General features: G+C 38.6%; 1 protein-coding gene and 2 long non-coding RNA genes across 7 annotated transcripts in view; 2 read left to right on the forward strand and 1 right to left on the reverse strand.

Annotated features, from left to right (window-relative positions):
- Positions 1 to 208: 208 nt before the first annotated feature.
- LOC147872672 (uncharacterized) lies at positions 209 to 4,075 on the forward strand. Of its 3 annotated transcripts, none has more exons than XR_015536914.1 (4): positions 209 to 392; positions 2,559 to 2,632; positions 3,186 to 3,265; positions 4,056 to 4,075. It is a non-coding gene; the product is annotated as an uncharacterized LOC147872672 (long non-coding RNA). The 3 variants fall into 3 exon arrangements; XR_015536913.1 differs by having other exon boundaries at positions 3,186 to 3,895; positions 4,056 to 4,074; XR_015536912.1 differs by having other exon boundaries at positions 2,559 to 3,895; positions 4,056 to 4,074.
- LOC110838429 (uncharacterized) lies at positions 2,407 to 3,753 on the reverse strand. Its single transcript, XR_002546108.2, has 3 exons — positions 3,614 to 3,753; positions 3,392 to 3,467; positions 2,407 to 3,301 (listed from the first exon to the last, which is right to left on the reverse strand). It is a non-coding gene; the product is annotated as an uncharacterized LOC110838429 (long non-coding RNA).
- The window catches only part of Tsp66E (Tetraspanin 66E), a 50,798-nt gene continuing 30,628 nt past the window's right edge, over positions 4,076 to 24,245 (forward strand). Inside the window, exon 1 of one of the 3 annotated variants that reach the window (XM_022081604.2) lies at positions 4,076 to 4,152. In XM_022081604.2, the coding sequence (XP_021937296.1) occupies positions 4,103 to 4,152 (50 nt within the window). In that variant the 5' untranslated portion in view covers positions 4,076 to 4,102. Of the gene's footprint in view, positions 4,153 to 5,557; positions 5,839 to 14,276; positions 14,448 to 24,245 lie in introns of those variants that run through there. The other 2 variants (XM_022081605.2, XM_022081606.2) reach the window with 2 other exon arrangements.

Consider the following 24,245-nt stretch of genomic DNA (forward strand, 5'->3'; position numbering starts at 1 on the left):
CCGTTATCGTGTATTTGTAAAAACATATATTTATTATTACAATACTATAATTTTTTGCGTCGGTTTTGTTTTTTCATCTTCCCTGTGTTGTGTTGTTGGTTCTGGTGTGGAGATGTCGCGTGTGAATGGGAAGGATAAATAAGAAGTTATAAAACAGTTAGTTAAGTGCTGCTATCTGTTGGAAAATTCCGATAACTTGAAGGTATGATTGAAGTCGTACAAGTGTATTTGGTCTTCGCTAATATGGACTACGTGTCTAGGCTATTTAAAAGCCTCCCTTTTTAATTTTTCACACAACTTACATTGTTTTATTTATTCTACCATATATATGCCCCATTTCCAATACACGGCGTGAGTCTCCAATGTTGGGTTGATTGCTACTTCTGACGTGGGTATGTTCTTTAAATACAATTTTAAAAGTACGGACCTTCTGACCAACATACTTAATTGCACAATTTAAACAAAACTTTTGATGTACACCACTGTTTATGCCAATTTCTCTTGTTTTTAGTATTAATATGCACTTTATTGTTTTATTTGCCCTGTAGGCTATATTTATGTTTTAGTCTTTGAATAGCTTTGTGCTGGTTTTTGTCTACGTCCTGAATATGTAAAATTAACCCATTATTCATTTTTTGTTTGTAAGTTCGTGTTTTTATTTATTTTTTATTCTTCGGTTATTTTGCAATACTTGTCTTATTATAATTTTTAATATTTTAGATACTCTTATAGTTTTAATTCTTGTAATTTTGCTTGTTTGGATACTGGGTATGTGTCCAGTCTATTTATTTAAATAATTGATGCTTGCTAATTTATATTCGTTTGGAAGGCATTAACTATTGTTGATAAGGTTGCCTGTTGCAGTGGATTTTACGTATATTCCAAAGCTTAATGTATTATGCATTCTTTGTATGGTTAAGTCTAAAACAATTCAGCATGATACTGTTCATTTCTACAACTCAAATCAAAGTCATCCAAGTTTATACTCCTTTAAACTTTCAAAACCTAAACTTGCCTGGAATACATAAAGAAATTTAATTGTTTTTGTATTTTGACCTTTGGATGTCGAAGTACATTTTCTGTTGTTATACTGCATTTGATGTCTTACTAAGCCACTTACCCACAAATATCCTATATTTTTCAACAAGAGTACAAAATGTAGCTCAGTGCTTTTAAATTAAATTGCAGTCAAGGTGAATTCTGATTTTAATCACAACACTTATTAGCCAATGAAACAATCGATCTACTTCCAGTGGAAGTTTAGTATCTGAATTAATTATATTTATGAAAACAAAATTAGGGACAACTTCTTACAGTCTGAGCCTTTAATGAATCTTACGAGTCAAATCTCGGCAGAAACTTTTTAAGAATTCATTCATAAATATGGCTAAATTATAAAATAACCAATGTGTTATTTGATTGCATTGAACAGTGACCGCTAATATTTCTTCTTACCTGTTTATAACTTGACAAAGCGGCACAGCAAAATGTTCCACTGGCTCCTGGAAGTGAATGTAGTAAATTCATACTCACTCTGTCTTCGTTCAGGAACAGTACAATAAGATGCCTATATAGGATTTGAGGTTCTCACAGCGGTGAGTCTGAAGTTTGCTGTCTTCTGGGTTGTTGCGCTGTGTAGTCTGGTCGATGTTAACCACCGTTTCAGAGGTCATACTACCTCTGTTATCAGGGCAATGAATGACAGAGGCAGTGTGACCTCTGAAACGTTGTTGGAAATCTGTCAGATTACACGGCGCAACAACCCAGAAGACAGAAATCTCATGATGCCTACAAAACATAAAAAGTTTGAACAATCTCATGGAATCCACAAAAGAATCACAAGTAAGAAAAGTGAGACCTGAAGAAAGGCTAAATGGTAGACCTCCACTTTATTGAGAAAAAGGAAAAGGGGTCTTGTGTTGTGTGCAAAGAAATTTCAGCAAGAGAAAATTTATTACTGCAAGTAAGTAAAGTAAAGATGTCCCACTATACGCCATGTAGGCACTTGGGGGGAGAGGCAGTATAACTCCTACTCATTCTTGACCTCGGCACTAGATGGGAGTGAGTGGTCAGCGCTTTACCCCCTGGGAAAGGGCCCCCCGTACCCATTGTAAAGGAGGCTGGGTGGGCCCCAGAACCTGTCTGAACACAGAGGCTAGAGGAAAACTCCTCTGCCCCAGTCGGGGATCGAACCCCGGTCGTCCAGCCCGTAGCCAGTCACTATACTGACTGAGCTATGCTTCAGATAAGTGCTTCGAACTGCACCACACAGTCAAAAGCTTCTGAATAGTTTCTAAATACCTGTTTAGTGAATGTACACCAGAGATAGTGCCAGCAGTGACATCATATGCTAAATGTATCCTTTTTTCTTACTGAATATTCTGAATTAAAATAAATGACAAACAATTCAATTACAAATTTTATTGATATACTTTGGTAAGTTGTTTTATATGATATTACAAAAATATATTTGTTACCTTATTGTATAGATCACTCTCCTCACCAAGTAATCTTGGGATGCAACAAATATTTATTCGCCTGAACCTTCTCATTTTCAGTTATGCTGGATGGCTCAAATAAATGGGAGCAGAGTTTGATTCTGTGATCAGGATTCCTTATGGGAGTTATTGAGGTTAGTTTTACTGGACTAGCTGAGTATAATACATCATTGAAGAGTGCTCAAATCTCATGCACCATGGATACTGTAAGCTTGCCCGATGTGGAGAAATTGTTAGACAAAGGTTCTTCTAACCTCTGGGTTGATCAATGAACATTGGCTGGTTCCCTTGAATCTAAAATTTTGATTTCAGGATAATTGTTAAGGACTCTGTTTTCAGATTCATATTTTACAATTTATTATTGTTTTGAAAAGTATTTATGAATTGTTTTGTGTCATATGCAAAAATACTTTTCAATACAATCAGCAAAGTCATGTCATATTTGTCTGATTTCTTTGTAGGAAAATTATCTCAGTAGTTAACTGTTCATAGCAGAATGATAATGTACAATAAATTACAATTACTTCCTGCACGACTACAGTGAATAGAAATATGAATCAATCCACATTTGCTCATCCATTATTATTTACATTTACTCAAGTGTGACTGGCCAGACATATGAATCACCGTCTTCCGCAGAGGTCTCTTCAAGAGTAATAATTAATTGATTCACTATTTTCTATACAGGTTTCTGCTTCCTGACTCTCTTTCATCAGCCTCTCAGCATGCCACACATCATTTTCCCGCATTCACGGAGTCACTTGAAGGTTAGAAAAACGCACTGAAACCATTCTTTCCAAAATCTGAAATAATATATAAAATAATGCAAAAAGAAAAAAATTGTGTCACTGCAGGTATTTGATATTTAAACAATTCAGAAAAGAATAACATACCTGTTCAAATGATTCCTCCCCATCTTTATCACAACCTCCATTCCAAGCCCATTTTGACCAATTTACACAACTTTGCCTGGAATCAGACCAGTTCAGTGGGGTTGAAATGACATGGTGGCATTGGTGATGGAGGCAGTAAGCACCTCTGAAACGTCAATAAACTTCTGCCTGGCTACACTGCCTTACAACTCAGAAAACAGGCATCTTCAGGATGTATCTTACCCATGATATAAGTTCGTATGTTTATGACACCTCCTAACATGATCGCTGCCAGATATGGATTTGTGATTTTCTTCATTCTGTTCTTTGCAGAATAAACAACAAACAACTCACATTAAAATTTTAAATGTAATGCTTGTCTCAAAGTGTATCTTCAGAGCTCTTAAAGTTCACTAAAGGGGTTTATAACACTTTCCTGAACATTTTCCCCAACACGAGGCTAAAGCAAGCCATGTTGGTATTTCCTGTGCAGTAGACATCTACGCCATTACTGCCACAATAACGGTGAGAAAGTACATCATGAAAACATGTTATACTTCATCAATTATCAGAAGTAACACTAATATTGTTCAATTGTATGTGATTAGTTGTAATAGGTGTGAATTTATTTAAGTCTAAACCTGGAGAGACAGTGTATGTTACCATTATATACTTATATTAATAGGTTACAGCCTTCGTGAGGGAATTACTCCACATAACACAAGAACTGTCATGCAGAAGATCCCATTCAACACACCAGACTTTTCTTCCGCTTACTCAAGGTATGACGCATTACAAATAACGATAGAACAAATAATTTTCTGCTTTCTCTTCGAAATGTTTGCAAAGCTTGTCAAATTCAAATTCTGTAATTTTACACGTTGTGCAACTGTAAATACTAGTTCCATAGCCTTGCCTTTAATCGGTCTGTCTCTTTTCGATGTCAACTGCATGATTTCGAAAATATTGCGTTATGAACTGTTCTGAATTAGCCACAGTATATATTAAATGCCGATATCTTGCAAGTGATATCCTGAAGAGAAAGAAACATTTTCGAAGAAATATCCTGCTATCTCGCGCGCAAGCAGTGACTCACGTCCCTAGGTTGGTATTACTTGTGTAAATAGTGGTGGGATTTGCGCATGCTCATTAAAGGGTCAGTAATGAAAGTACCGCTCTATAAATGTGACTAATTAGAACAAAACACAATTCGCCATCGTGACTAGTTTTCAGCACTTTTCCTCATTTGCAAGGTGTCAGGGTATGTCAAAAGAAGCAGGCCTGCCAACCCCCAATCATGGAGTCCACCAGTCAAAATCCGCCCCTTTAGTCGGAACCCCCCCCCCAAAAAAAAAAAAAGTCGCAGCAGCCAAAGCAATTCCAACCTTTCTTGGTTCAACTCCAGACATGCATCCAACCTAAGTTCTTTTCGCAAAGGAAAGTTTGTTGTATGGGATCATCCTCCAACTTTTTTAAAAGGCGTGACAAAGCCTTCAGCTAAGACAAAAACCCCGTTAAAGTACATCACCGGTTATAGTTAATTAATTCCAGTTTAGTGTTTCGCACGAATGGTCTAATCTAGCAAGGGACAACACGCGAGACTCCGCCCTTTTTTAGCTTTGTGGTTCGTTGTGTTGGTACGAAACAATACGGCTTGTTCGAAAGGTGCATTATCATAGTTTCTCCCAAAAGTGCAGATAAAAACACTTCCGTACTCAGGCGACGAACAGTGAGGTGCATATTATCATATTACTGTCACCAGAGTGAACGGGTAAAAATTTTAAAGCTCAGAACAGGAAAAACATATTTCGAGAAGTCCGTTCAAATCTGATTTATTTTCACCGAATTGTAGACGACACAAATTCATATTTCAGTGGTCGCGCTTTCTAGGCGTGACTTTTCGTCGTCTTTCTGTGTTGCGCTCTCCTGTGCAAAATGTCTAACTGATTTTCAGTTTCCGAGGAATTGAAACAGACGTGAATCCTGATTTATTCATTTCGGATGCTTACTTTTGGATATCATACCCTTTCATCATGGCACTGACGACAAAATTCGTGTCGCATGAAACAGCGCATGAGCATACGGTTCAATTAGCAAACATTTTGTTTCATGCATCCTCTCCCTACTCTTTGGCCATGAGTATCGTGTTGCGGGGTTGGGGGAGTGTGGTACGTAGGAAGAACAAGTTCACAGCGAGAGAACGCAGCCGACTCAGCTGCTGTTCGAGGCTGACTGGAATCGCTGCGTAGTCGTTCAGTTCGTGTAATGCTGTAGCAAGCGTTTGTGATTCGTCCGTGTTTGCTGCATCAAGTGTATTTTTGTGCGGCTGTGAATCTCATGTTCTTTAAAAAATATTTGGTAATACTTTTGGGATCGAACAACACGTAAATGTGTGGAATACCATTTCTACAGTCGTACTGAAATAATACATTGTTACTGAGAGAAAGCACTTTCTCTGAAGCTTTGAGGTAAGTTGTTGGTTTTGTTTTGCAATGAAAGTGGTCATTTCTAAGTTCATTTTCGTACTTCCAGTTAAACACGGTGAGATATGAAATTGCGCATGGTTGGAACTGGTTGTGAACATTTTTAATTATGCATGAAATTGTATTAAATTGTGTTTATTTGGTTATTCTCTGCAACGTGTTTCACACTGTTCACGTATCTCTGAACTTTGTTGTTCTTCATAAAATAACTGGAGGTGAAGAGTCGATTGTTAAATTATACACGTCCGCCCCCACAATGATAATGACACGCTTCAGGAATTTAACCTCAGTATTCCATTTGCTGCCTGTCCTTCTACATACCTTGCGATCAGCTGACATTCCAAGGACACCTTAAAAGGCATCTTCTTCCAGGACCTTTGAGCGTCTTAAGCAAAGAAAGGAAAAGTTACAGTGGAACCACGGTTCCGGAGAATTTGACGTAAATACGTCTCTGTATTTAAATTATATTTACGTCTCTGTAATGTAATGTAATTTAATGTAAAGTAATGTAATGTTATCTTCAATGTAATCCATCTTGTCCAGATGACGTTTCCTAGGTAACATAGCACGCAAGCTGGTCATTGTTGTCGGTCCATATTTACACATTGTTGTCGATTTGTTGATACGGATCTTACACATTTTTTTGTCATTTTTTCGTAACACTTTTTTTGCGGAATGACCCTTCCATATAGACGTATTTACGTCAAAAAAGTTTTCTTCTGTGATGTGCATAAGTAGACATTCTGCTTATTTGTGGTATATTTAAGAACGCTGACGGTAGCGCAGCGAATGATATGATTTATGAAGTGATCGCAGTCCAGTTTAAGTTCTATCTCGGAGTGGCTGAGGAAAACCACAAAACCTCTCGATCAGTGCAGCCTGTTTCATGCCGCAGAACCAGATACCTCCCTTGTACGAAGCAAGCTTTCAGTAAGATGTACAATATTTTTACATCTGGGAGATACCCGGTTTGTGCTCTCCACCATGACAGCACAAACTGGCACTGCGTCATTGTTGTTTTAAAGCGTATTCGGTCCAAATTAGCGTAACTTGCAAACACGTAGTTCATATCTACTGCTCTCACCTCTACAAGCGTCTTCAAGTTTCCTGCACTCCCAGTACGAGCAAACAAACCATTTGTTAACATAAAGGCACGCCAGACAGTTTTTTAACTCACTGATCAGATTAGCTCAGTAAAACGGAAACACAATGTTCACGGTTCTGTCATACGGTGGTCGTAAAATGTGCCCACATTGAGGTTAATATTGCATTATATTGCTTCTCTCCACAAGTGTATTCCAAGGAAAGAGTAGAAATTGTGTATACATGTTTATTATTCCAGCAAGGAATGTAGTTTAAAAGCAGCGGGGCATGTACTCAACTGTTTTCAACAAAGAAGGCTTATTTTATCACTGCTGGACTTGACATGAGTGATGGGTCGGTCCAGTTCACTGTCTCGAGCTAGCTCCCTCAAGGTCGCCCACGGAGTCGTTCAAACGCGTCGGTTCCTTCGCGAGTCTCAGTGCCTGGGCGCGTCATTGTCTAGATTTTAATTTGACTCAATTTGACTCTCGTATTATTCAAGCGGCGAGGCGGACGACGAGTTCGTTCCTGGTGTTTCTGAATTCGTGTTCAGGGAGGAAAGTGGTAAATCGTTGATGAGTCGACGCTCTTAATTCATTCTTACTGACGAGAACAACTAATTTTTCGCAGCCCTCATGAATGAGTCGTTCACTCTAACGACTCAACCCTATTTGGACTACTTTTTTTTGGCGGCATTGTTTAACTCAGATTCGCGAAGGAAGGGAAAACTGTGTTGTGTTCCACAGCATTTGTTTCGTAGTTCCCGTGTCGGCCGCGGGAGTCGCGTTCCTGTTGGTAGTACCAAGGCGTTGTTAACACTGTCGATGCCCGAACAACGTGTCTGTCCCTTCCCTAAACACAAGAATGTGTAGAACAGGGGTTCTCAACCTTTTTCGCTGGCGTGCCACTAATTCAGTGGTATTCAACCTGGGGTACGTGAAATTTAAAAATTATTTTATGATAAACACTGAATTATCAGTAATGTAATTTATTTAATTTATTTTAGATGTAGATTATATACTTTGTATAACTTGAATTATACACCAACAACTTTGGGGGTACAAAGTTGAAGAGAGAATATATCTGGGGGTACGCGAAGACATCTTAGGGGGTACGTGAAATTTTTAAAAAATAATATTATTTTATGATAAACACTGAATAATCAGTAATGTAATTTATTTAATTTATTTTAGATGTAGATTATATACTATATATAACTTGAATTATACACCAACAACTTTGGGGGTACAAAGTTGAAGAGAAGTTATATCTGGGGGTACGCGAACAAAAAAAGGTTGAATACCACTGCACTAATTCTAATTTAACACATTAAATGTACCACTAATCAAATGCGTTCAGGGAAAACTTATTTATGTTAATATTATCTTTAGATTTTCTTACTTTGTACGCGTACCATAGGTTGAGAAACGCTGGTATAGAATATTTTTAAAGAATTGTCTCATAGGCGCATCACATTTTTAATCTATAAATATGATAAATGACATTTAATTACCACCATCTGTTGTTGTCTGTTCCCAAATGAAAACCAGATACAGCTTGTGGTAAAATTGGGTACAAATGGAGAATGGCAGATACTTGAATAACAATTAGTAAACTGCGGTTAGCCAAGGAACTCTTGGTCACACAGAAGACATGAACCAACCAGCCAATTTGTTTTCAGAACGTAACCTAAATTGTTTGCTTCGTCACCGTTTTGGAATTTAAAAAAACACAAAAGTATCAATAAAATCTTAGGAAATCAGCCGCCCTGATGATGGAGTCAGCAAGGACCTCTGAAACGTTTGTAAACTTCTCCCCGATTACACGGCGAAACAACAACCAAGAGGAAGCCATCTTAGAAAATATTTTCGATAGATTTAACAACGTACAAGCTAAGTTTATTTTTTATTTTTTTATTACTGGATGGCGATAATATTACGCCTGTTGGACTGTACACGGATTGATGTTTGGATCGGAAGTATGCCTTATAGAGCATGAAGGCATTTCCTCCTGAGTTTCTTGGTCATTGGTCAATTCGTTCAGAACTGATACAAAGGTGAATCGAGCTGTTTTCCCTTTGGAAAGCCAGGCCCGTTCAAATCTTTTTGTTACTAGATGTTTGTCAGACGTGAGCTGTAATCTGGGAGTACCCTGGATATTTATTATTTATATTATAATAATACCCCACTTTCTTCAACAGTCAGTACGTTTTTAGTTTTGAGGTTAATGGTTTTTGTACGATTCTCACAATAAACTGCGATCTATATCGATATCTTCATAGTCGCGATACCTCGCATGTCAGATGTTCTAATATCGATTATTTCCGAGAAAAAAAACTTACGGCGCCTACAATTAATCCCATCACATTCTTGCGTTGTAAAAAAAACTTAAGGTTCGTTTACAGGAGCCAGCTTCAGCTCTGTATCCCGAGACAAATGATCCCAGTCCACTCGCCCCATCCTGTTTCTTAAGACCCACTTTAATATTATCCTTCTGTGTCTATTTCGAGTGGTTTGACCTTTTCGGGATTTGCAACGAAATTATTTATAATATTTTTCTTTGTTCCGACTTTGGAATTAGTTTTAAAATTAAATCAAAACAGAATTAGTTATGGCCCAGAATAAATGTAAATACGAAAGCTTGGAAATGTTTGTGTAGCGTAGATCAGAGAATTCACGTGAGTTCTTTACTGTAGACGATGGATTTATTTACGCTCTGTTAAGGCTTTGACCGGGATGTTCTTTTGTTAAATCTTATGTGGTACCGCCTGATTCGACTTCTAATGGTTAAGTGAAGTGTTTTCTTCGCGGTACGGTCTGGATTCGTAAATATTATGAAGACGAGCTCCTCGGTACTAGAGCAAATGCTGAGTTGGTACCCAATTTCCACGTCGCTCTGCATGCCTCCCATGCAGCCCTCTCAGAGTAATATCAAAATTCCGCTCTATAGTAGCCCCCCCCCCAAAATTAACGTAAATTATTCCTAACGCCACCCCCAAGGCCAATATCAAAATTCAAAATTAACGCAAAGACCCGAATCAACTCCCCCCTACCCTATTTCTTACCCCATCCTGTCTCCTAAATCCCTTGTCCTCACTAAACGTATTCATACCAGAAGGACGAGCGGGCACTGCCTGGGAACCTTCGTAGCCCACAACCAACTTTATACCCCTCCCCCATTTATAACAGTAGTGCCTATCGCTACTCCCCCCACTTTCTCTCTTCTCTCTCTCTCTCTTCGACTTCAAAGGGTTAACGAGCTGATTTTCGTAATGGTGAGGTGTAGTGTTTTCTTCGCGGTACGGACTGAATTCATAAATAATATTCAGACGATCTTCGGCTTCAAAGGGTTAACAGTTGATGATAATTTGTTATTGAACCAACAGAAATAATATTTTAAGTAACTATTCTGTAGTAGTTATTCTTTACATGTTTTTAGTTTATTATTCTCTAAATAACATTTATTTTGTTGTTCGCTTTAAAATCACGGTCAACTCAAGTTCAGAGCACATGCTTTCGTCACGTGTTCTTTGATACTTTTATTTCGCATTGGCCTTTGTGTTTGTTTATTAAGGACGCGTATCAGTTGCTGAAAACACAGATTTGTTGATTTTATAGTAGACTCCGTTATGTACACATTTATATAGGACTTTATCTTCTGTAGGGGAGCCCAGGGCAGAACGGGGAATTTAATCTTTGGAGACATGTGGAAGGGACAAACACATGGAGGATTTATCGTCTATTTGAGATTTAAAACGAGTTATTAGTTTAGTTGTAAGAGTTACAGTTTTTATGAAATATTAATTGTTTTTACAAAAATGTAATTTGCCCCATTTTGCCCTGTGCCCGGGGCAAGACGGATTATGATTGATATTTATTTGAAAAAGTTGTAAGAAGACACAGATTATCTAATAATTGTGACTTAAAAATTATTTAGTAAATAATGTAAAATGTCGAAACTTTAAACATTTGAAATCTACTTAGGCCTAACACAGACGGTATACACGTGCGAGAAATAAAAATTTAGTTATTTTAGTTTTCTATATTTGGTTTTGTATGGAGTATATTTTATTTTATATCATTTATATCTTAATTGCGTCATGTTTGTGTTTATTAATACAATAATTTATTTTGTTATATTTTTGTAGTTCCATAAATATTAAATAAAATGAAAAATTTTAAGAAAAGTATAAATATTTTTTTACTTTTTTAATTATTTATTTTCTTTTTGTAAAAATTCGTCGTTGTTGTTCGTTCAGTGGTTGTGGAACGAATGCTTTTAGGATGGGTAGTCACTCACCGCGAAATCTCGCGCATGCGCGTATATCGAATTCCTAGCAGGGATTTTCTCCTGATCTGTGGACTGTAGTCTTCGGTGCATTGATCCACGGTCAGCGGTGGTTTATCGACTGTTGGCTGGCAATCTGAATCAGTGCCAAATTATTATTCTTTGGTCTTAGTACCGAATTTACTCGAATCCATATTTTATCCGCATTCGACTAATAATCCCATATTACATGATAGTCTACAGGCATCTTGTGATCGTGGTTATCAGGGAACGCGGAACTGATACTGTCGTGTTTATGAACAAACACTCCTTTTTTTGCTGAGTAATTTCCTGGTTCGAAAATGGGTGTTATCCTTGGTTAGTCATCGCATATGTCAGATGTAATGTTGATTAATCAAATAGAAACACCTAATATTTTCCGTGGTGATTTAAATATTTGCGAATTAACGGAATTCTTTATCAGGTATTTATTTAATATGTTTGGCTCCTTCATTGCATAACTCTTAACCGTATAAATTGAAGGAAAATAGTGAGAGAGAAATGATATATACGAGGTGCGATCGGAAGGTTTCAAGACTGCGCCTATAAAAACCCGTACACTTATCTCAGGTATTAAATTCATCCATCACCCTCTAAGTAGTTCCCCTGGGAGTGAACACAACGATCCCAGCGCCGCTGCCAAGCCTGGAAGCATCCCTGGAAATCTTTCTTTGTCAGCCTGTCAAGCACCATCTGCGATTCTGCCTGAATCTCTTCTATCGTCTCAACTACTTCGAGGGTGATGGATGAATTTAATACCTGAGATAAGTGTACGGGTTTTTATACGCGCAGTCTTGAAACTTTCCGATCGCACCTCGTAATATTTCATGTTTTGTCCTTTGATTTTATGAATATTTTTCCTGTACGCTCCTTGTCATTAGTAGGGTATTTTACTTTAAAATTAATTACTTTTATCGTTTTCTTATTAAATTTATTACCAGAGTTTTGTGGGATAAAGCGTGCCTTATATTACTTCGATTTCTGAATTTCGTCATCGACGAAGAGTAGAAACATTTCGAGTCCTTTGTAATACGACGTGCCTACACAAATTGAATTTTTGGTTTATTGAACGATGATGTTATTAGCTCATTGTGTATATAGGATGACTAATAAATGATTTAATGAAAAGAAATCGGTTGGAGCCTAATTTAAGATATGCCGCTAACTTTCTGGAGGGACTGAGGCAAACCACAAAGGTCATCAGATGGAATAGCAGGTTTCTGGACATATTTGAACCTGGGACCTTCCGAATACGAAGCAACATTAAGTTGGACGCGTAGTTTAATTTTTAGTGATAAGTTTAAAGAATGCAGGTAAACGATTTATCGACTGTAGATGCTGGCGACGAGGCTATGTGGTCCTGGGCTGTACTGCAAAGGACATCTAATCCCTGCTTTTGTTGGGATTAGAACCCCGGTCATCAAGCTCGTAACGTAACGAGAGATACCAAATTATTTTTTTGTAATGTAATGAATTTGGGTCCCTGATAATTATAAGTGAAGGTAAATATTTGTGAACTAGCGAATATATCGAAATCGACAGACTGTTTCAGTGATATTTATCACCGTAAGTAAAGTAAAGTTTGTCCCACTGTACGCCATGTAGGCGTTTGGGGTGAGTGGAGGTATAGCTCCTCTCTTCCTTGACCTCGGCACTAGATGGGGGTGAGTGGTCAGCATCACGCCCCGGCCGGCTTTACCCCCGGGAAAGAACCCCGGTACCCATTGTAGAGGAGGCTGGGTGGGCCCCAGCTGGGGTAAAGTGGTCTGTGTCCAGCAGGAACAATCGTAGTAATATTTCTGCACTCTTTACAGTCTATATTTAATATTACTTGTAATTTTGAAAGAGTCAAACTTGTCTAAAGTTCATGTCTAAATTGCTTAATGATGTTTATATAATTTTTTTTTTTTGAGAAATCAATGAAGATTATATGTCACGTATTTCCGAAAATTGTTCTTCGTGTTCTGAACTATCAGGATTCATATACCCTGTTCCTGAAGTTATAATGCGATTAAAATTATAGTTGATTAATTCTATATTAAACGATGCTACATCAACAATTTAACTATATAAACATTTTATATTCTGAATATGGGACAAACAAGTTAGATGAGTGGTAGAGTTTGTCTCTCTTCAGTACCTGATGTGTTGATTGAAGAATTTTATGTTTTCCATCATAATATGAGAAAATAAGAGAGTACTAAGTGCCACGACCTGTTTCTTTCACTCCCATCATCGCTGTACCCACCTCTTCTCAAATGACAGTACTTGAAAGTTAACACCGCTCGTTGTGTCGAGTTTTTCTTCAACGCCACTGGGTGGAATTAATGCCTGGATATGTGAAGGTCTTTGTCATCCTTTTTTTGAACGTAGGATGTTACAAGTGTGCATTATACACTTGTGTTTCATTCTTAAACGTCTTGAAACTCCGAAGGAAAATTATACATTTCGGAATACGAACCATGATAACTGATTTGTATAACATGTTAGAATCATTTCCTGAGGGCCTGTGACGATAGTCGGGTTGTAATACGTATATTGTTTTCTTACACTGACTATCGTTTGATATTTTAATACAGTATTTCCCTTGGCAACCGCGGATATCGAGTGTCCGTGGTTTTACATTTGTGTCCAGTTTACAGAGATATTTGGTTTTGCCTGCCCAATGTTTTTATTTTGTGTACACACGAACAATTGACACGTGACAAGAAATTCACAAATTCTGCTGGATTGGCCTCGAAAAGTGATTTTCTGTCTTATAATTATCACTGCAGTTCATATTTTTGTGGAATATTTTACGTTTGATGATTAGATATATTGCATATTTTAATGTAAAATTTTTGGCTTTGTTGAGTGTAAATACTGCAAACGGTTCACCAATCTCCAAATCTCCGTAAGACCTTGGTCTTATAAACCGCGGTGTTTTACAGGAACGTAACCCCCCATATGTTACGTAACGTATTGATGTAATCTAAATACTGAGCGATCTTTGGAGCCACAGACTTCGATGCCCTTACGAGGCAGTGCGGCGGGTAGTCTGTGTGTGTTCGCCGCGCAGAATACTTCCCCGGAGAGTGCCTGAAGACAAAATTTTCCTGCCTGTTTTGAGCTAGGTCTGATCTTGCGTTTTGTTCTGTATTTGTCGAAAGTTGCTGGTCTGTATCCCAGCCGCAAGCCTGAGCAGAGTGAGTTTTGTTTGACTTCATCCTGTATGGTCTTTTTTATTTATACTTTTAATATATTTTGATCATTTGGAACTGCCTTTATATTATTTTGGGTTTAACGTCTGTAATCCTACGGCCGTACCACGTCTCGGTCTCTGGGTGATATTTCAATCTAATTTCACGATCGGTCCATTGGTTAATCGGGGCAAAGTGTTCTAGTCCCGATGTCCCAATTAACCCGGAATCCAATGTAGTTGCATTGATGAAAACATTTAGCGAGGTACGCCGTCACAGAGGCCGCGTGGTCTGAGGAGTGGACCTGGTCGCTGGGACCGTGGGTTCGAATCCCACTCAAGCCATGGATGTTGTCCTGTGTACAGGTATAGGCCTTGCGACGGGCCGATCCCTCGTCCAATGAGTCCTACCGAATGTCTAATAGATCAAAGCCAACGAAAAGTTGGGACCCGCAGTGCTCAGGAACTTGAAGAACGGGACGTCGTGTTAAGTATCCTAAGTATTTAGCGAGATTTTAGGTTCTCACGGCAGCGAGTATGAAGATGGCTGTCTTCTGGAATTTACTTTTACGAGACAATTATCTTGAAGACGACAAGCGATTAAAGATATGGGGGTTTGGTGTATTAAACGGTGTAATTAGCAGTGGAATGTTAAGTTTTGTAGGCAGTTGTAACGAATTACTAAATTATGAGTCATTTTTCGCCGAGAACTGGTGACTCTACTTCGGGTGGTTTCTTAAGAGGTAGGAATGCCCTGGGCTGTGTACAAATTAAATTAATTTGTCCTCTACATTGAGGAAGTTTGGGGGGGGGGTGACTTAGTGCTGAATGCGTGTTTTGTAAAAAGAAATATTTAATTGAAAATAAATAATAAATAAAATAATCAGCAAGTAACATTATTACAGGATATTTAGTAAATTAAGAAATGAAATTATTTGTGATAGCGACGTAAGTCAATAGCATTTTAACACGTTTTATTTAAATTTGAATAAATTGTAAATTCTGATCCAACAGACTGCGTAAAGGTTTACCGAATTAATAATTCGTATTAGCATAAGCTTCCTTGCGACTGAAACATTATTTAATAGACGAAAATATCTGATCCTCCGATTTATGAAATGATTGTTATTCCCGTTTTCTGCTGTCGGTATAGAAAACTAATTAATTGACAACACATGTTGTGTCTGTTGCTGAGTGGATGTCTGCTAGTTTTCCGTCAGTAACATTTATATTTGTATTAGGCTTTATATCAGGTCTCAGAAACAGTTGCTGTCACACACAAAAGCCAAGCCTGATATTTTCGTTGTTTTTTTTTTTTGGGGGGGTTATAATGCCATGTAGCCCTAATGCTTTTGTGAACACGGCAATGAATCTTCGGGTACCTTAGAAAATAGAGAAAGAAGTTTCTTAAAAGTTCTTTTACGTGATTTTGCTCATGTTACTCTTAAAGACGCCAGTGTTTCGCCATACTAGGTGCGATCGGAAAGTTTCCAGACTGCGCCTATAAAAACCCGTACACTTATCTCAGGTATTAAATTCATCCATCACCCTCGAAGTAGTTTCCCTGGGAGTGAACACAACGATCCCAGCGCCGCTGCCAAGCCTGGAAGCATCCCTGGAAATCTTTCTTTGTCAGCCTGTCAAGCACCATCTGCGATTCTGCCTGAATCTCTTCTATCGTCTCAAATCTCCTTCCCTTTAGCTGAATTTTCATCTTTGGGAAGAGGAAGAAGTCACACGATCTGGAGTCAAACTGAGGCTGTCAGCGTATCATTCAAGCCTTTTCTTTGCACTGGTTCTTTCCTAGTTTTCATGATAAGACTTTGTGAACCTTGTAATAGTGAAAGAATCAGGAGAGACAGTCGTCTTATTCTGACACGTGTCCAAAGAAGCCAGTGTTTCGCCATACGAGGTGCGATCGGAAAGTTTCAAGACTGCGCCTATAAAAACCCGTACACTTATCTCAGGTATTAAATTCATCCATCACCCTCGAAGTAGTTCCTTTGGGAGTGAACACAACGATCCCAGCGCCGCTGCCAAGCCTGGAAGCATCCCTGGAAATCTTTCTTTGTCAGCCTGTCAAGCACCATCTGCGATTTTGCCTGAATCTCTTCTATCGTCTCAAATCTCCTTCCCTTTAGCTGAATTTTCATCTTTGGGAAGAGGAAGAAGTCACACGATCTGGAGTCAAACTGAGGCTGTCAGCGTATCATTCAAGCCTTTCTATCCTAGTTTTCATGGTAAGACTTTGTGTACCTTGTAATAGTGAAAGAATCAGGAGAGACAGTCGTCTCATTCCGACACGTGTCCAGAGAAGCCAGTGTTTCGCCATACATCATATAGTGAAGGAACACCGTCGGGTGTGTAGCTCTCATATTTACTTAGAATAGAAGTTTTTTATATCTGATAAAGTTATTGAACAAATATCCCATCTTCCTAGTAGGAAATTATATTTTTTAATTATTTTTTTCGCATAAAGCAATCCGCCACTGACATTTGCATTTCATTCGTCTTTTTTTCAAGCGTTCTTTATGGGTAGTGACTTCGTCGTTTACACTTTCCTGGTGTTGAACCTGGTCTTGAACTTACGAACACAAAGAGCTCGAAAGGAAGCCTAGTTCTGAGATTATGAAATCCGTGGTTTATACATCGTGTATCTGCACGCAGTAAGAGATGTTTAGACGTCGCCAAAGTCCGATCTGTCGACTTAGACCTGCTTTATTCTCTACCGAACGACAGGACGCAGAGAGACACGATTTATTACGCATCTCACTAGCGACAGTGGTACAGTCCGTGAAAAATATTTCACAGGGTCAGTGTTCAAACAAAAGGAACTGTGATCCTCTCAGAACATATTTTTACCGTATTTAGCAAAGTTTCTTTCCGTTTTATGCAAGTTATAAAAGAAAATCGAAACACTTTTTAATAGTAGTTGAATTTGCATAGCTTAGTGGTATTTAAATAGACCAGCAGAGAGACGTAGTGGTATTTAAAATGAACCGCAAAGGGTTAATTGGGGGTTTTGGTATTGAGTCATCAGGTTATATATCCAAGGTAACAAACAATCTGAAGTTACTGGGGATTTGGGGCGCAAATTCTGGTGCAAGGACTTTTACCATGTTTTTCTAAAATACGCTACAAGTTGTCTTTTGTTTATGTTCATGTCGTGCAATCCTCAAGTTCTCTACCGCGCTTGAAGTAATCCGTACATGGCAGTGAAGCATTCCTCGCCAACCAAGTACCACGCATTTTTGCGACGAAAGCAATGACAGGTTTCAAACTTTTACTGTAACAGAGGAATTCAAGTCACGTATTACTTTCCTCCGGTTATTGTGCTCTGACGCAGTTTAGAGAGAGCAACAAGTATCCACCTGCTGCTAGCATTCGCTCCCGACTGTCCCGCCTACCCTCGAACTGGAGCGAACTCGTCAGTCGTAGCCTTGACTGTGGGGATCTTCACAGTGAAGCAGCTAAACTCCTTCTCGAGTTACGAACGAATTCCGTTCCAAGACGTTGTTCGTTATGTCTTTCTTGCATTCCTGAGATTTTACGATACGTATCGTATACGTTAGAAGTCATTTTAAAACATTAAAATCATGTACTAATTATCATATAATAATTTTCTGATAATTATTGTAATAAATACATTTTTTAAAAGTTTATTTATTTAAATCTTACAATTATGTTCACTATACGTTTGGTGGTCTAGCGGTTAGAACGCTGGCCTTGTAATCCTGGGGTCTCGGCTTCGACTCCCGGCGGTGCCCGAATTTATAACTTGTGTTGGGCAAGGCCGTGGTCTAGGCAACACGGAGTTTTCCTCCGTGGCATCCCAACAATTACTCCATTCACACACAGAAGAAGGCAATGGCAAACCACTTCTGGATCATCTGCCAAGAACGTATATGAACAGGTCCCAGTCCGAGAAAAGGATGGAAGGATCCTGTTCCTACGGACCTGTCGTCAGACAGAACACTAAATAAAAATAATAATACGTTTGGTATTTCGTTTTATAAGGAACTCTATCTATTGGCGACTTTAAGAAATTTTGAATTAATTGTGACGTTCGTTATATCGAATGTTCGTAAACCGAGAGTTTCCTGTATTATAAAAAATTTATGCGCAACATTTTGTATTAAAACTTATAGCAATGTCCGTCTGCTACAAATGAAATTTTTTGTCGACATCAAATCAAACATTGCACTACTACACGTCCTTGAAAATTCATCAAAATCTGTTTAGTTCACGTCTTTATAACCTATCTATCCATGATTTTATTCGATACAATTCTTCCATTTACATCTTGGTCTTTGCAGTAGCGTTTTTTTTGTGGGGGGGGGGGATGAAGTTAATGCAAGCAGTGTATCGGAGGAACTGAGTTCGGTCTCAGAGTTCGGCGTTACATTTGCAGTTAATTTCAAACCGAATAAGAGCTGTGATTTGATAGAACATCAATAACTTATCTGCGGCATGATCTATCGTGGTTTGAATCCCGGAACTTTCCTGTGAATGAACCTCTACATATAAATAACACTCAAAGGTTGTCATCTCGTCATCGGGGTGTCAGAACATCATATTCAAGAACAAATTCCATAATGTAAAAGTGTATTAAAGTCGGAAACAACATTAAAAGCTTTTATATTACTCTGCCTTGTTCTGTCCAAAATGCAGACTTGCTGAGTATTTAAGCAGGTGGTACATATAGTTGCCACTGTGCTTTAAACGGTTAATATAGTGTCGGTTTCCGTACATTTGCAGTCAAGATTCGTAAGTCGATAAACGAACATGTAAGATTTTGAGGTTTTCACAGCTGTGAGTATGAATATTTCTGTCTTCTGGGTTGTTGCGATGAATCGCCCTGATGATGGAGGCAAATATGGCCTCCGAAACGTTGGTTAACATCGACCAGAGTACACAGCGCAACAGCCCAGAAGACAGAAATCTTCATCGCCCTGATGACGGAGGCAGTATGACCTCCGAAACGTTGGTTAACATCGACCAGACTACACAGCGCAACAACCCAGAAGACAGACATCTTCATACTCTGATGACGGAGGCAGTATGACCTCCGAAACGTTGGTTAACATCGACCAGACTACACAGCGCAACAACCCAGAAGACAGAAATCTTCATACTCATCGCCCTGATGACGGAGGCAGTATGACCTCTGAAACGTTAGTTAACATCGACCAGACTACACAGCGCAACAACCCAGAAGACAGACATCTTCATACTCTGATGACGGAGGCAGTATGACCTCCGAAACGTTGGTTAACATCGACCAGACTACACAGCGCAACAACCCAGAAGACAGAAATCTTCATACTCTGATGATGGAGGCAGTATGACCTCTGAAACGTTAGTTAACATCGACCAGACTACACAGCGCAACAACCCAGAAGACAGAAATCTTCATACTCTGATGATGGAGGCAGTATGACCTCTGAAACGTTAGTTAACATCGACCAGACTACACAGCGCAACAACCCAGAAGACAGAAATCTTCATACTCTGATGATGGAGGCAGTATGACCTCTGAAACGTTAGTTAACATCGACCAGACTACACAGCGCAACAACCCAGAAGACAGACATCTTCATACTCTGATGACGGAGGCAGTATGACCTCTGAAACGTTAGTTAACATCGACCAGACTACACAGCGCAACAACCCAGAAGACAGAAATCTTCATACTCTGATGATGGAGGCAGTATGACCTCTGAAACGTTAGTTAACATCGACCAGACTACACAGCGCAACAACCCAGAAGACAGAAATCTTCATACTCTGATGATGGAGGCAGTATGACCTCTGAAATGTTGGTAAACATCGACCAGACTACACAGCGCAACAACCCAGAAGACAGAAATCTTCATACTCTGATGATGGAGGCAGTATGACCTCTGAAACGTTAGTTAACATCGACCAGACTACACAGCGCAACAACCCAGAAGACAGAAATCTTCATACTCTGATGATGGAGGCAGTATGACCTCTGAAATGTTGGTAAACATCGACCAGACTACACAGCGCAACAACCCAGAAGACAGAAATCTTCATACTCTGATGATGGAGGCAGTATGACCTCTGAAACGTTAGTTAACATCGACCAGACTACACAGCGCAACAACCCAGAAGACAGAAATCTTCATACTCTGATGACGGAGGCAGTATGACCTCTGAAACGTTAGTTAACATCGACCAGACTACACAGCGCAACAACCCAGAAGACAGAAATCTTCATACTCTGATGACGGAGGCAGTATGACCTCTGAAATGTTGGTAAACATCGACCAGACTACACAGCGCAACAACCCAGAAGACAGAAATCTTCATACTCTGATGACGGAGGCAGTATGACCTCTGAAACGTTAGTTAACATCGACCAGACTACACAGCGCAACAACCCAGAAGACAGAAATCTTCATACTCTGATGACGGAGGCAGTATGACCTCTGAAATGTTGGTAAACATCGACCAGACTACACAGCGCAACAACCCAGAAGACAGAAATCTTCATACTCTGATGATGGAGGCAGTATGACCTCTGAAACGTTAGTTAACATCGACCAGACTACACAGCGCAACAACCCAGAAGACAGAAATCTTCATACTCTGATGATGGAGGCAGTATGACCTCTGAAATGTTGGTAAACATCGACCAGACTACACAGCGCAACAACCCAGAAGACAGAAATCTTCATACTCTGATGATGGAGGCAGTATGACCTCTGAAACGTTAGTTAACATCGACCAGACTACACAGCGCAACAACCCAGAAGACAGAAATCTTCATACTCTGATGACGGAGGCAGTATGACCTCTGAAACGTTAGTTAACATCGACCAGACTACACAGCGCAACAACCCAGAAGACAGACATCTTCATACTCTGATGACGGAGGCAGTATGACCTCCGAAACGTTGGTTAACATCGACCATACTACACGGCGACTAAAATCTTCAATTAACGAACAGATTAACGCCTGTCATGTGTAGCTTTATCTCGACAACAAAGAGTAAACAGTCCGCTCAGAAATCTGTTAAATGTTTACAGTGTGAATAATGTGTGACCTGTAACTGTATTAAATTGATATTTGCGAAGAACAGCTCAACAGAACAGTTACATCGATAAAGACTTGGGTTTAGTCATCACGAACAAGTTCGTTTAACCAAAATGTCTGCGTGGTTTTTAATTGTTATGGAACTTAGTCTGAAGGAAGATATATAAAAAAGTAATCAAGCGATTAACCCCACTGTATCGGAAATATTGGTTTTTGATTCTGACGAGTTCATACGACACCAAGCACTGCTAATATTTAGTTTATTTTTGTACGGTATTTGGGGGTAGCTTGGAAATTGGACGGACATTTGAAACGTCTGCGAAAAGAAATGAGGATATCATCTGGGCGGTTTTGTAAATTAATTATGTAAATGTAATCCCGACGGAAATAGGCCACATTGTTCGTAACGTGCATTTTACGACTCTCCATAGAAAGTTCCTTTTCTTAAGAGATACACGCCCTGAAAGCTGTACTACTTAAAGAGATGGATTGTGACAACGCCATGTGGTGTTTTATGAAGATACCGACGTTTCGGAGGAACGTATCTTCTCCATGGTCCTTGTGCCTTATTACAAACAAACATGACACTTCATTTCCAGTTGTTTATCTGTCCTCAGATATATATATCGTCGTTAAGTAAATTATGAAGGAATACAATATAATACATGTTCAATCGTGAGCTACACATAGTTAAATTGATAATATGAAAATGTTCGTGATTATGCTACAAGTTCTCAGCCTTTCCCAGGTCTGGAGTCAAATTAACCCCTTGTTATCGTCTTTTTGGACGCAAGGTTATAAATTGGGCCAATATGTTGACAGATTGCAGTTTATTAAAAGAAACCTACAAAATTAGGCAAAAATGTTCACATATTACTCACTATTTTCCTTTAACAAAATCACAGTGAGATATTTGAAGCTGTTTTTGCTGGAGTAATCGTTGAATGTCAGGTTTAATTAATCTTATTGTGATGTTTATTCATCCCTCGAAGTGTTCAAGACTTAGACGCGACATAGTTACTGATTTGACGTTCTTAATTAAGGCCTAAACTGATAGTTGGTCACAGCGATAGGTGTTGTCAGATACTGGTAACATCAATAGAAATTGTTTTGTTATCAAATAATTGTTACACATTATATAGGTGGTATATTATTTTTATATATTTAGTGTTCTGTCTGACGTCAGGTCCATATGAACAGGATCCTTCCATCCTTTTCTCGGACTGGGACCTGTTCATATACGTTCTTGGCAGATGATCCAGAAGTGGTTTGCCATTGCCTTCTTCTGTGTGTGAATGGAGTAATTGTTGGGATGCCACGGAGGAAAACTCCGTGTTGCCTAGACCACGGCCTTGCCCAACACAAGTTATAAATTCGGGCACCGCCGGCAATCGAACCCGAGACCCCAGGATTACAAGGCCAGCGTTCTAGGTGGTACAATATTATATAATCGCGGGCCGTAACAAAACAGGTTGTTGGGCCGCGGGTTGCGAACCCCTTCTAGAGGGTTGTAGGATAACTAACCAAGGTCGCAGCCCCGCGGAGCGTCTATTAAAATGCATTCTCCCGTCTGTCCGTACGCACGCAACATCTCAAAAGCAGAGTAAACGACTTTTTTAAAAAATTTAATTGGAGAATTAGTGAGCCACTTATTGTATATAATTACATCAGACTGTTTTAACGACCACGTTAAAGAGTGAAACAACATATTGATACATTATGTGCGAACACGCCAGTTAAGTACGCAATGTTATTTACGTTGATATAAGTTTAGACTGCACTCTGATTACTTTAGTCTGACATAACCTTAAAATGAAGTGCTGTCGCCATGTTTGTATAATTCGTAGCTTTGCTTACGATTAATAAACATATCGGTGTAGTTCGCCTCTACAGTGTTTTATCAATAACTAGCCCTTAACAAAGATGAAGTAGGATTTTTATATGGGAATAGAAATTATTGGAAACGTTAAATTATTTGTATACATGGGATCGTCATAAGGAAAGTTGAGGTGTTTATTTAACTCTTGCGTGTAATAGAATGAGACTCTCCCATGTGACGATATCGAGCTGTTAAATTCTTCTCGGAATTTGTAAAATAAAACTCTGTTCTGTTATTGAATCGGAATATGTTTACATGTTTCGTATGTAAGCTTCAGTAACATAAATGAATGAAACAGAATAATTAGATTAATTGAAGAGGTGTTTAATTAATTATTCTTGTCCGTCTATTCACAATTTAAAATTTAAAATTAAGATAATTAAAATATCATGTGATGTTCCTTATCGAAACATTCGATTTACAGTTAGAACAACTTTTTCTTACGACATGTTTCGGTTCTTAAATGAACCATCTTCAGGTGTATAAAAATTAAAATTATATAAACTTAAAACTTAATCGTAATTTCTTATATGCAACTTTTTTTATGTTGTTCTAACTGTAAATCGAATGTTTCGATAAGGAACATCACATGATAAGAAATTACGATTAAGTTTTAAGTTTATATAATTTTAAATTTTATACACCTGAAGATGGTTCATTTAAGAACCGAAACATGTCGTAAGAAAAAGTTGTTCTAACTGTAAATCGAATGTTTCGATAAGGAACATCACATGATAAGAAATTACGATTAAGTTTTAAGTTTATATAATTTTAATTTTTATACACCTGAAGATGGTTCATTTAAGAACCGAAACATGTCGTAAGAAAAAGATGTTCTAACTGTAAATCGAATGTTTCGATAA

The sequence above is a fragment of the Zootermopsis nevadensis genome, unplaced genomic scaffold (genome assembly GCF_977971745.1).
Source record: "Zootermopsis nevadensis isolate Lab colony 2312 unplaced genomic scaffold, Znev_1.0 Znev_ptg000024l, whole genome shotgun sequence".
Lineage (NCBI taxonomy): Eukaryota > Metazoa > Arthropoda > Insecta > Blattodea > Termopsidae > Zootermopsis > Zootermopsis nevadensis.